General features: G+C 39.4%; 1 protein-coding gene across 3 annotated transcripts in view; it reads left to right on the top strand.

The window, feature by feature from the left end:
* DST (dystonin) overlaps positions 1 to 14,436 on the top strand; it is a 509,263-nt gene that overhangs the window by 80,100 nt on the left and 414,727 nt on the right. For 2 of the 3 annotated variants that reach the window (XM_030198986.1, XM_030198985.1), the window contains exon 23: positions 14,259 to 14,399. In XM_030198986.1, the coding sequence (XP_030054846.1) occupies positions 14,259 to 14,399 (141 nt within the window). Of the gene's footprint in view, positions 1 to 2,396; positions 5,307 to 11,165; positions 14,400 to 14,436 lie in introns of those variants that run through there. The other variant, XM_030198987.1, reaches the window with a different exon arrangement.

Below are 14,436 nucleotides of genomic sequence, written 5' to 3'. Positions count from 1 at the left end.
AACTTGGAAAGCTTATATTTAAGAGCAGGAAACAGGCGCCAATGTGTGCTTTCACTTTTGGGTTTACTGGGACTCGCGCACATTTATTTCTTAGTACCGGTGCTTACAGGCTTGCATGGGCTTCCTTCCACTTCCAAAAGAAAGAAAGACTGGTGAGAAATTCTGTCTTCAACACCCTAATGCCTCCTCTGAACTGGCATTAGGTTTTCAGTGGTAAGGGCAGTTTTGTATTGTGCGCTGTTCTTTGAGCATTGATAGGGAATAGGAAGTGACCTCATTAACATCCGTTTGACTGCACGTGCATGCTGTTTGTGCTTATCTTTGGCGTGCACATAGTCTCTTGTGCTAGAGCCTTCTGAGCATTCTGAGCTCATTAATTGCGGAGCTAGTCCGAAACTAATTGTCTCTAGCTCCGACATTTTGTTTTGAGAACTGGCCTGTATGTTATGGCACGTACTGTTGTTTTAATGTTTTTTACTACTATAATCATGTATTGCCTTTGTCCAGGATATTCTGAACATTGCCTTAAGTGAATTTCCTCAAAAAGGTGGTAAATAAAGCTTTATAAATAAATAAATAAAGCCAAAAATAAAAGCCAGAGTTCCACTCCACCCCATTTCAGTCACTTACGATATGTAAGAATGCTATTATGAAAGGTATATGTTACAACAAAAAACATCTCCATTTTATTGAAAAAAAATTTTAAAATAAGGATTGAATAAATGCACTGAAAGCTTTGCTGAAGTAATAGCTGAACAACCTGGATTTGCTCTAAACTTATCAACTAGAATTGAATTGAACTGAATACCTGCAGGGTTGACCAGAACTTGATCCATAAATACATTAACCACGGACATCCAATCAAAAAATATAAGAGCGTTCCAGATCAGGATATGAAATAAGATTGGTTGATGTATTCTTTTTATGGTCCTATCACTGGCTATCTGTTGAACAATCCAAGACCGGTAAAAAGTCACTGTTCTCTAATATGTTCCAAGTTGTCTACCATTTTATATTTAGGGGCCCTTTTACAAAGGTGTGGGAAGGCTAATGCGTGGGTAGTGCTCGCTCAATTGGCACTATCACTGGGGTAGCACGTGCACCCTGTGGTAATTCCACGGCGCATGCTGCATTGTTACTGTATGGCATGTGCGCCCTTACCGCTAGGTAAATGGGTGGCGGTAAGGGCTCAGGCCATAAATAGGCACGCGCTAGTTTTAATATTAGCGTAGGCCCATTTCCCGGCCCATTAAAAAATAGCCTTTTTCCCATCCATGGTAAAAAATGGCCCAGCGTTCACCTAAAAGACTAGTCCACACTACTGCAGGCCACTTTTTACGGCGGCTTTGTAAAACGACCCCTTAGTTACATAAGTTGTAAGTGTTGGCTCTGGAAAGTTTATCTGAACCTTTGATGTTAGTGTCTGATGCATTCCTAGGTGCAATCTTTTAAGTGTATCTTTTCTGGGAGGAATAAATATCAGATTTAACACAAGCAATTTGTTCATAGATCTTTACCATGTAAGATCCATAAAATCACAATGAGATGCTTCATTCTTAATTTTCACATTTACACACTGGGAAAAAAATCTTTTATAATAGGATTTTTACTTGTAATGTGTATTTATGACTATATAATAAAAGGCTGGTTCAGAAAGTAGACTTTTATGTTTCCCAATTCATTTAACCACACAATGGTAGTTGTTCTGTACTTAAAATCTCTAAAAGTGAAAACACAGGGCGAAGAGCTGCCTTTGCATTAGTAACTTCCGTAACTTAAATAACTGTAATGGATTCAGGTAAGAATATCAACAGACTGATTTACTAAGCTTTTCTTCCTAATAGATACAAATGTCTTCAGCGAATCAGGTTCTAGAAGAATAAAATGCTGATGTTAAATATGCATTCCAGTCCTTTCTCATCTACAAATAAACAACCTATCAATGTTTCATATCCCTGAAATATTTTTCTTATTGCTCTAACGACTCCAAAAATACTGGGTTTTAGTTCAGTCATTGCATTTTTTTTCTAATCACATGGAGTTTTTAAAAACACATTTATTTTCATGCATATCTCACCAAGATGTGGTGCAAGCCACTTCCTGGTTCTTTTCATTATTAACTCCTAAAAAGCAATAAGGTTTTCCTGCTCTCCTACTGCTCCATGGAGTCCTATGTAAGGGTGTTGTCTGCATTGCCTTTTCTATAATTGGTTGTTGGTTTTACAAAGCTTATGGTGAGAAAGAGGTGGTGGGTAATCCCTGGTCTTGCTCTTTTGAAGTACTGAGTATGGTAAGTCATTCGAACTATTTCTCTAAAAAGGTTACACCAGTTGTGTCTAAATGGTGCATTAAAAAAAAAAAAAACTTTGAATCTGTCCTGTTTTATTTTACTGTAGATTAGAAAGGTTAAGGAGGCCTCTGCAAGTGCAGCATATCCAGATTTGCTGGAGCAACAAAAGACGTCAGCAGTGGAGACTAAGAAACTAATGGAAAAGATACATGAGCTTGAGAAAAGGTTAGACGAGGTAAAAAAGCAAAAGCAGCTGGTAGAGCAGGAGCTTCCCAGAGTGAAAGCCAGTGCTGAGAGTGAGCTGAAGAAGCAGCAGAAGATTATAGATGACATAAGCTTCCAGAAAACAAAGGCTGAGTATGAGTCAAACCAGTTTCGCATAGAGCTTGAGAATACAGTGAAACAAAAAGCCTCAGCAGAGCAACAGTTAGAACATGTAAAACAGCTTACTTTGCAGGCAGAGGCCAAACGGACAGCAGTAGAGGATAAACTCAGGGTCTTCAGGACTCAGATAGAAGAAAGCACCATTTCTAGAAGGAAGTTGGAAGAACACCTTAAAAAGAAAGACACAAATCTTCAAGATTTAGAAAATCAGAAAAACACACTGATGGGAGAGCTAAGGAAAAAAGCAGAGATTGAGGAGGAGCTTTTGAAACAGATAAAACAGATGGAACAAGATCTTGAGTTCCAGAGGATGCTATCTGAAACGCAACTTCAAGACAAGATTGAAGTTGGTTCTAGAAGGCAAATTTCTGAAGCAAGATATTCATTGAATATGAACACGGAAACTCTGCTGCCAACACGAACATCAGCGCATGAAGTTTATTATAAAATTGATTCACAAATTAAAGGCTTTCCAAATGATCAAGATTTACAAAAAATCGAGGTTCTACAACAACAAATTGATGAACTGACTGAAGCCAAAAGGAAAGCTGAAAAAGAAATAAAAGAATTAAAACTGGAAGTGAATTCTGTTCAGCTACAAAAAACTGAAGCAGAAGAGAAGGCTTATCAACTGAAGAACCAATTGGAAGATACCAATAACAAAATGAAACAAATGAATGTGGAATCGGAGTACAAAACTCTGACAGAACAAAGTTATATGCTGCAACTGAGGGGACTTGATAGGAAGGAGGTAACTGATTTTGAGATTAAAATGAATTTTCAGGAAGAATTACAATCCCTTCAACAGGAGAAGCTTTCATTGGGTCAAAAAATACAGATGCAGACAACTGAGTTGATTGATTTAAGAGAGAAGGTTAAAACTCAGCAGGAGCAGCTCCTGCAAAGAGAAAAGTCTGACCAAAGTAGTCATCAGAAAATATTGTTTATGGAGGAAGAAATAGCAAAGAAAAAAAATGAAGTAGGAGAGTTAAAGAGGAAAGTGGATGAGTTTACTAGATCTCAAACAAAAGCTGAAATTAATATTAAAAATTTAAATTCAGAAATCAGTTCTTTTCGGCAGGAGAAAATGACCATGGTGCAGAGAACACAGTCTTACAAAGGAGATGCTGACGGTTTGCGGGAACAGTTGAAGAAAAGTAATGAACAATTGGTACATTGTAGAAAAGCTGAAAAAGAACATGAACAACAAATTCAAAAACTTCAAGTGGACTTGGAAAAAAGTAACAAGTGGTCAGAAACTCTGAAAGAAAAATTGGAGGAGCTTACCAAGTTGAATAATGAGACAGATACACTCGTTAGAAAAATCAAATCAGATTCAGAGAAGGTGGCCATAGAGAAAAATACAATACAGCAAAATAATAATGTTTTACAAGCCCAACTTGACACTTTTAAAGAACAACTAAGAATCACAAGGGAACAATTGCAGATGCAGACAAAGACTGAACAAGAATTACAAAATAAAGTATACAGATTTGAAGAGGACTTAAGAAAATCCCAGAATGTGGCCAGTGAATTTAAGCAGAAGTATGATAAACAGAGTGTTGTGATCTTAACTTCTGAAAAAGAGATTAGGAACTTAAAAGCTGACCTGAATAGTTCTGCTGTTGAAAAGAAGATGAGTGAGCAAAAATTCCAGCTGCATGAGAATCAACTACAAGAGCTCAATAATAAACTGAAGAAGACGCAGGAGGAACTGCAGAAAAGGGTGATAGAAGAGCAGCTGACCCAAAAAAAGGTTTTACTACTTCAGGAAGACTCACTGAGGTACAAACAATCAGCAGATGAATTTAGGAAGAAACTTGAAAAAATGATGGAATCCAGCTTGACCTCTGAGAAAGATGTCACACAACTGAAACTTGAATTTGTTACTGTTCAGCAAGATAGGAGTATAGCTGAAGAGAAAGTTAAGTTGCACCAAATAGAAATTGCAGACCTTCAGGAAAGAATAAAGAGATGTCGTGAACAGATGCAACAGGGAAAACAAACAGAAACAGATCTTTCCCAGAAGTGTCGAAAACTGGAGGAGGAATTGGAGGTTCAGAAGCGCATTGTCGAAAATTTGAAACACAGAGTGGATTTACAGAGAAAAGGTCACATACACCAGCTGCAGTTGCTTCAGAATGAGATTCAACAGAACAGTAATATGACGAGTCCTTTATTAAGACTAGATCTTCAGAAGGCTAATGAGTTTAAATATTCACCAGTAAGTTCCCCATGTGATTTTGGGCAGTTTTTTGAAGGACCAATGAAGTCTCCTGTGATGAGGCGTAAGTTGGAGACACAGAAAGAAACAAGTGTTCCATTGTTTAAATCTGAGCGAACTGAAGAAAAGAAGGTACAGATAGATGGCAATTGTCCTGAGGAACTGCAGTTCCATTTGTCAAGAATGAAACAATCACGGGAAGATAGTGAAAACAAACCATCCTTTGCAGAATATGTTTCTCAAACAAGTAGCGAGGTTCAGATATCAGTTGATGATGTTGACCGGTTCAGAAGACTTTCAGAATTTGAAACAATAAGAGAGAAAAATCTTCAAAGTGCCAGGCGAGCACTGAGAGATCAAGAAGAAAATCTTGAAAAGGAGCTGCTGAAACTTGAACTTCCTTTGGAGGTACACATTCATTGATTATTCACATCTCTGGTGATGGAATCTTTTCTCTCAGATTGTCTTGCTTTTATACTTAAGAATTTCAAAGGGCTTGGCCATACTGCCATATTCTGCTGGATTCTATATAGCGCGCCTAGAGATCCGCGCTAAAATCCAGACATATTCTATAGCAACACACATAAGTATTGCCATACTGGGAAAGACCAAAGGTCCATCAAGCCCAGCATCCTGTTTCCAACAGTGGCCAATCCAGGTCACAAATACCTGGCAAGATCCCCAAAAAGTATAAAACATTTTATACTGCTTATCCCAGAAATAGTGGATTTTCCCCAAGTCCATTTAATAATGGTCTATGGACTTTTTCTTTAGGAAGCTGGCCAAACCTTTTTAAAACTCTGCTAAGCTAACCGCCTTTACCACATTCTCTGGCAACAAATTCCAGAATTTAATTACACGTTGACTGAAGAAATATTTTCTCTGATTCGTTTTAAATGTACTACATTGTAGCTTCATCTTATGCCCCCTATTCCTAGTATTTTTGGAAAGCATAAACAGTCGCTTCAAATCTACCCGTTCCACTCCACTCATTATTTTATAGACCTCTATCATATCTCCCCTTAGCTGCCTTTTCTCCAAGCTGAAGAGCCTTGGCCGCTTTAGCCTTTCCTCATAGGGAAGTCATCCCATTCCCTTTATCATTTTCGTTGCCCTTCTCTGCACCTTTTCTAATTCCACTATCCAGCTTATTTCCGAAAGAGAAGGCCAACCATCTTCCGACACAAATTGTGAGATGGCCAGCCGTCTCTCAAGGCTGGCGAAATCGGCATAATCAAAAGCCGATTTTGGCTGGCCTCAACTGCAGTCCGGCGCGGAGCCGGCCAAAGTTCAAGGGGGCATGTCGGCAGGGTACAGAAGGTAGGATGGGGCGGGATGGAGGTGTGGTATGAGATGGCCTGCTTCGCCCGATAATGGAAAAAAGAAAGCCGGCTCTGACGAGCATTTGGCCGACTTTACTTGGTCCCTTTTTATTCAGGTCCAAGTCCAAAAAAAGTGCCCGAACTAACCAGATGACCACAGGAGGGAATCGGGGATCACCTCCCCTGACTCCCCCAGTGGTCACTAACCCCCTCCCACCCTCAAAAAACAACTTTAAAAACTTTTTTTGCCAGCCTCAAATGTCATACCCAGCTCCCTGACAGCAGTATGCAGGTCCCTGGAGCACATTTTAGTGGGTGCAGTGGACTTCAGGCAGGTGGACCCAGGCCCATCCCCCCCCTACCTGTTACACTTGTGGTGGTAAATGGGAGCCTTTCAACCCCCCCCCAAACCCCAAACCCACTGTACCCACATGTAGGTGCCCCCTTCACCCATAAGGGTTATGGTAATTGTATAGAGTTGTGGGGAGTGGGTTTTGGAGGGGGGGTTGGGGGGCTCAGCACCCAAAGTAAGGGAGCTATGCACCTGTGAGCTATTTTAATGTTTTTTTTTTTTTTAATTTTTAGAAGTTCCCCTTAGGGTGCCCGGTTGGTGTCCTGGCATGTCAGGGGGACCAGTGCACTACAAATGCTGGCTCCTCCCACGACCAAATGCCTTGAATTTGTCCGGGTTTGAGATGGCGGCCTCGGTTTCCATTATCGGCAAAAACCGAGGCCGTCCATCTCAAACCCGGCCATCTCTGATATTTGGTCGGCCCCAACCGTATTATCGAAACGAAAGATGGCTGGCCATCTCGTTCGAAAATACGGTTGGCCCCGCCCCTTTGCGGCACCATCCTCGGATATGGGCGCCCTTAGAGATGGCCGGCCCCATTCGAAAATGCCTCTCTTTATCTTTTTTGAGATGCAGTGACCAGAATTGAACACAATATTCAAGGAGCGGTCGCACCATGGAGCGATACAAAGGCATTATAACATCCTCATTTTTGTTTTCCATTGCTTTCCTAATAATACCTAACATTCTATTTACTTTCTTAGCCGCAGCAACACACTGAGCAGAACGTTTCTACGTATCGTCAACGACGACACCTAGATCCCTTTCTTGGTCTATGACTCCTAACGTGGAACCTTGCATGACGTAGCTATAATTCGGGTTCCTCTTTCCCACATGCGTCACTTTGCACTTGCTCACATTAAATGTCATCTGCCATTTAGAATCCCAGTCTCCCAGTAACGTAAGGTCTTCTTGTAATTTTTCACAATCCTCCCGCAATTTAACGACTTTGAATAATTGTGTCATCAGCAAATTTAATTACCTCACTAGTTACTCCCATCTCTAGGTCATTTATAAATATGTTAAAAAGCAGTGGTCCCAGCACAGACCCCTGGGGAACCCCACTAACTACCTTTCTCCATTGAGAATACTGACCATTTAACTCTACTCTCTGTTTTCTACATTTTAACCAGTTTTTAATCCACAATAGAACACTACTTCCTATCCCATGACTCTCCAATTTCTCATGAGGTACTTTGTCAAACGCCTTCTGAAAATCTAGATAAACAATATCAACCGACTCACCTTTATCCACATGTTTGTTCACCCCTTCAAAGCAATGTAGTAGATTGGTGAGGCAAGATTTCCCTTCACTAAATCCATGTTGACTTTGTCTCATTAATCCGTGCTTTTGAATATGCTCTGTAGTTTTGTTCTTAATAATAGTCTCTACCATTTTGCCTGGCACCGAGTCAGACTTACCAAGGTCTATAATTTCCCGGATACCTCTGGAACCTTTTTTAAAACTCGGCGTTACATTGGCCACCCTCCAATCTTCCGGTACCACGCTCAATTTTAAGGATAAATTACATATTACTAACAATAGCTCTGCAAGCTCATTTTTCAGTTCTATCAGTACTCTGGGATGAATACCATCTGGTCCAGGAGATTTGCTACTCTTCAGTTTGTAGAACTGCCCCATTACATCCTCCAGGTTTACAGAGAATTCATTAAGTTTCTCCGACTTGTCAGCTTTGAATACCATTTCCAGCACCGTTATCCCACCCAAATCTTCCTCGTTGAAGACCGAAGCAAAGAATTCATTTAATCTCTCCGCTACAGCTTTGTCTTCCCTGATCGCCCCTTTTACTCCTCAGTCACCTAGCAGTCCAACCGATTCTTTTGCTGGCTTCCTGCTTTTAATATACCTAAAAAAAATGTTATTATCAGGCTCATTTTCAAAGCACTTAGCCTCTCAAAGTTCCATAGAAACCTATGGAACTTAGCCTCCCAAAGTGCTTTGAAAATATGCCTCTATGTGTTTTTGCCTCCAACGCAATCTTTTTTTCAAAGTCCCTCTTAGCCTTCCTTATCAGCGCTTTGCATTTGACTTGACATTCCTTATGCTGTTTCTTTTTATTTTCAGTCGGTTCCTTCTTCCATTTTCTGAAAGGTTTTCTTTTAGCTCTAATAGCTTCCTTCACCTCACTTTTTAACCACGCCGGCTGTCATTTGGTCTTCCGTCCTCCTTTTTTAATACATGGAATATATTTGGCCTGGGCCTCCAGGATGGTGTTTTTGAACAGCATCTATGCCTGATGTAAATTTTTGACCCTCGCAGTCGCTCTTCTAAGATTTTCTTCACCGTTCTTTTCATTTTAATTGGCTTGAGAAGCTAATCAGTGTTGAAAACAGCAGTTAAAAAGCAATAATGAGCACTAAGTGGCTATAATTAGAATTTATGCACACAACTCACTAATCGTATTAGTAACGTACTGTGCATAACTTCTAATGCATGCAGTTCAAAAGGGGCATGGCTGTGGGCGGGGAAGTGGGTGTTTCTTGGGCGCTCTGAAATTTATGTGTGTAGCTGTAGAACATGGCCCAGTGAGCGTAAATCTATGAGCAGGGATTTATACCATGTTTTCATAGGTGTAAATGAAAGCACATAGTTTTACACGCTGGAGTACCAAATAATCGTATTCTATATACCACGCCTAAATCTAGGTACCACTTATAGAATACGCTTGGGCAGAAATGTTTACCACACAGATTTTTTTAGGCACCTTATATAGAATCTGGCCCATTATGATGAGTAGTCCCTGTGCATTGAGAAGGCAATTCTGTAATTGAGTGTCTCCATACAGGTACCACGAGGGCATGGGATAAGAGCCTAGGTTCCTTTATAAAATACCAGTGTCATCAAGTTTCAATGTGTAGAACATTTAGGTGCATGCACTTATGCCACCCATTGAGCAGGCATATTCTCTAAATTGCAGATGTAAATGGGAGCCCTGACTGTTTCCTGCCCATGTCTCGCCCCTTGCAAATATGCACTGTGGGGTCCTTTTACTAAGCTGCGGTATAAAGTGACCTTAACATGCCCTTACATGGGTTTTTCCTGCACTCTAAGACCATTTTTACTGCAGCAGAAAAATGGCCAGTTTTCCACTTTTTTTTTTTGCATTAATGACCATGCGCTAATGTCACCACTAGCATGCAACCATTAAAAAAATTGCCGAGTTAGCCCTTACTGACATCTATTTTGTAGGCGGTATGGGCTCATGTGGTAATCCTGCGCTAATCAGCACACGGCAATGTAGCTGCATTAACTGATTAGTTCAGAAACACCCACTCTCCTCACAGACACACTCCCTCCATGCAAAAACTATCTTTTAGCACACAGCATGCTCTGATGTAGCATTTACCACAGGATGCTTGAGTGCATCTCACAGTACACCATTTAAATTTGTAATAAGTGTGCGCTAGTGCTTAATGTAACTTAGTAAAAGGGATCCCTATGTAAAATAAATGGTTATTTGCAGAATAGCCCATAGGTGGCATGTTAGCTTACACATGTATGTGTGCACATATGCTAGCATTCTAAACATTTGTCCACAAAGCACAAGAATTTCTGAATGATACATCAATAAGGACAGGGTAGAAAACACACATTCAAAAATTATGTCCCAAAAAATTGCCAAATGTTTAAATATTTAAAGCTAGGACCATCAGAGGTGTACTCCTGCAGATAATGTTCTTACTGTGGGTAACTTCCACCATGAATAATCATAACCCCCTTTACTCCCCCAGAGGCCAGTGATCCCCTCTAAGCCTCCTAAGATGAGACAGTGACAGTACATACCAAGCTCTATGACGGCTTCAGATATGATGGCCATTCCTGTTAGAGCAGCAAGCAGGTTCCTGGAGTAGCCTTGTGGTCAGTATAGTGGACTGTAAAGAAGGCAACCCAGGCCCATATCCCAGTCTAAATGGTACGCTTGTAGTGGAAAATATGAGCCCTCCAAAAAGCACCAAATACCTTCTGTACTTACACAGTGGTGACACCTGCAGGCATAAGGTCTATTCTAGTGGTGTACAGTTGGATATAACAGGTTCTTGGTGGGTTTTGGAGGGCTCACCATACAATATAAGGGGGTAATGGTGAAATGTGTACCTGAGACCTTTTATGTGAAGTCTACTGCAGTGCCCCCTTGGGTGCCCCCATGCTCTGCTGGGATGTCTGGCCAGTCTACTAAAAATGCTAGCCCCCTATACATCCCAATGGCTTCTTTTTGAGCATTTTTCCCTTGGACCTTTTTTTTTTTTTAATTGTCTTAAAAGACAGACACACTGAGCACAAAAATGTCTATCAAATGGCCATTATCTAAACAAAAAGTTGGACTTTTTCTGGTTTGAAAATGGCCATGTTCGCTACTGGATTTTTTTTGACATTTTTCGCAAAACTTCCAAAATTGGATTTAGACATCATATCGAAAATGCTCCTCCATGGCTTATAGAATTATTCAAAATTCTTACAGATTCTCTGCTTTCTTCTCACCTTGTAAAATGGCACAGATAAATGTAAATATGTAAAATAATGTAGCCTCCATATCATATTTATACCTCATTGTGTCATATTCCGATTTACAGAGAATGAAGAACAAACAATTTGACCTTCTCGTTGAAGTCACAACAGTAAAACAGGAAAAAGAAATACTGCTGAATAATGAAAATGGAATGTTGGAGGAGCACAAACTTGAATTTGGAAGAGAAGATTTGCCTAAAATGAAGTACATGTTTTTGGAGCAGAAAAATTGCAGAGATTCTGATAAAGTTTCACATAATTATTCATCAGTGGATGATCAATTTAAATTTCAGGGGCTCAGGCATCAGGTGACTGCCAGGCAGTTAGCTGAAGCTAAACTTCTGGATATCAAGACCATGGAACAGCTCCAGTTAGGACTGAAATCTGTTCAAGAAATCCAGAGAGCTCTTGACAGGTTGTTATCTAGACCTACTGCAATAGCTGGACTGTACCTCGACTCTAGTAAGGAAAGACTCTCTTTTTCTTCAGCAGCAAGGAAAAAAATAATTGAAAAGATAATTGCATTTGAGTTTCTAGAAGCTCAATCTGAGACAGGTTTTATCATTGATCCTGCAACAGGCTTCAAGTACTCTGTTGAGGAAGCAGTTTTCAAAGGAATCGTTGATGTGGAATTCAAAGATAAATTACTTGCAGCAGAGAAGGCAGTTCTAGGATATTTCCATTCTGGAAAACTTATGTCCGTATTTCAAGCCATGGAAGCTAGGCTCCTGGAAAAACAGAAAGGAAAACGTATTCTTGAAGCCCAGATTGCCACAGGGGGAGTGATAGACCCTGTTCGAAGTATTAGAGTCCCTTCAGATGCTGCTGTGCAGCAAGGACTGCTAAATCATACAATATTAAAATTCTTGTATGAACATGCTAGTAATGCAAAAGGTTTTCATCACCCAGATAATATGCAAGCCATGTATTATTATGAATTACTGAAGATGTGTGTGTTTGATGTGGACAGTAAATGTTATCTTTTGCCTCTTGGGAAGAGAAAAATTAGCAGCTTTTCTACAGAAAAAGCTCATAAAATTTCTGTAGTAGATATTAAAATAGGAGCAGAAATGTCTAAATATGAAGCATACGAGAAAGGCCTTGTTGATAAATGCATGTACCTTGAGCTTTCAGACCTGGAATGCAATTGGGAGGAATCAACTTTATTTGATTCTTCTGGAAATTCTTCATGCCTCTTAACTGACCTTATATCAGGGAGACAGTTTAATATTGATGAAGAGTTAGCACAAGGTACAATAGACAAGACGTTGGTCAGTAAATACAGGGATAATATCATCACAATCACTGAGCTGGCAGATATTTTACTAAGCAGATCAAAAACAAAGAAGGATTTGAATAGCCCAATTGCAGGGTGTTGGATAGCCAACACCAATGAAAGAATTTCAATCTTTAAAGCCTTGCGTAGAAACTTGGTGGACAGAATTACAGCTGTAAGATGTCTCGAAGCTCAAGCATGCACAGGGGGTATATTGGATCCATCTACTGGGAAAAGATTCTGTGTGGCTGAAGCAGTATCAAAGGAATTAATTGACCAAGTAAATGCCAAGGAAATCCAGCAGTGTGAGTTAGCCTTTACTGGATTAATTCACCCTGTAACCAAGAATATTGTTCCAGCTGCTGAAGCCATGTCCATGAACATGCTAAACAAAGATATTGGAATTCGAAGTTTGGAATTCCAGTATGTGACCGGTGGGCTGATAGACCCAAAGTCTCATTCTAGGTGGTCTTTGGAAGATGCTATTAGGAAGGGCATTGTTGATGCCATTACAGCCACAAAATTGAAAGATGAAAAATCATACCTCAAGAGCTTAACATGCCCCAAAACGAGGAGGAAATTGTCATATAAAGAAGCCCTGGAAAATACTGTCTTTGATTGCCACACAGGACTACGATTACTGGAAGCAAACCTGCCCCTTGGTACAGGAATTTCTAGTCTATATTTTGCTTCATAATAAAAGTGCTGATCATAATACCACATTTGCAAAATAACTTTGTAATTATAGTGTATCTTTGTTATATTGTGTATTATTTGATGATGCAGTCTTAGCATGCATTCAGTATGTTTTGGATTGAATAAGGTCCACAAGATTCAGTGGTTCTTGCTTTCATGGAAGTTATTGTTATGGATATACCGCTGAGCTGTGTTGTCTTGCTGAAAGCATTAGCCTGTAATATAACACTTCAGTAATCATTTTCACTGTGTTCTGACCTTGTTGTTCTCAAAATGGCTGATCTTCTCAATGTTATTGAAATAATTTTGTTATGTATAGTCAATATAGATCTATACATATATACTTACATATGTATAGATGTAGTAGATGTAGATTCCAAAGACAGATGCGTAGTTTTAAATCTTTAATGGTGTAAATAACGTTATCACTACTCCTTGGATTCAGAGCATGAAATATGATTGTTTTATAGGATCTGAGTAATTGGAGACATAGGTAAATGAAAAAAAAGCATATATTTTATGAATAAGCATAAATCCCTCCAGATCAGCTAAAATGAATTTGGAATGATTAAGCAAAAAACAGGTGAAAGGGTATCATCATAGTCTAAACATATACTGAGTGAATATGATAAATTTGTAATATATTTTTTGTAGAAAATGGCTTCTCATCAGGTTTTTCTTTTTCTTACATTTTGTCTATAATTAGAGAATGCCTTGCCTCAAAGGTCAGTCTTTTGTGTTACCTCAGAATATTTTATAAGTGTATTCTTACCACCATTGACAACAGAAGTGCGGTGCTAATGCAAAGGCAGCAGCTGAAACACGCCTTAAGCTTTCTGACATAAAAGAACCATTTAAATTTGTTGTTCTAATGACCATGGGCCAGAACACTAAACTGTTTTGTACATAAGTGCCTTGTGCCCTGTTGTGCTTTGTCAGGGATAGGAGATAAACAGATGGTTTATAGGAAAGGTTTTAGCATGGCCTCTAACTGGGTATCATACTTTTCAGCATAACGGTGACATGTGACACAGCTTCTGCTAATTAAATTGTTTTGAATAAAAGTCATCCTTATCCTACTAAAAAAAAAACAGTTATTGATAGTGGAGAAATCTTTTTCATGTTTTCTAACATTTCAGCATTTTTATTTGAATGTATTTTTCTTGCAACACATATTGCTTGCCAGAAATCGTTGGAAGAGGAAAAGAAAGAATGTGTTGAGAAAACTGGGGAGTTACTGAAATGGGTATCAAATATCGAGAAAGCAATGAATGGAGAAGGAAGAGGAGGAGAAAAGGCAGAAAAGTCAACTTTTTCTAGGCAGCAGGTACTGCAAGTTGCTATATTGATAGATTATGTCACTG

The sequence above is a fragment of the Microcaecilia unicolor genome, chromosome 3, assembly GCF_901765095.1.
Source record: "Microcaecilia unicolor chromosome 3, aMicUni1.1, whole genome shotgun sequence".
Taxonomy (NCBI): domain Eukaryota; kingdom Metazoa; phylum Chordata; class Amphibia; order Gymnophiona; family Siphonopidae; genus Microcaecilia; species Microcaecilia unicolor.
This window is presented reverse-complemented; position numbering and strand designations above follow the sequence as displayed.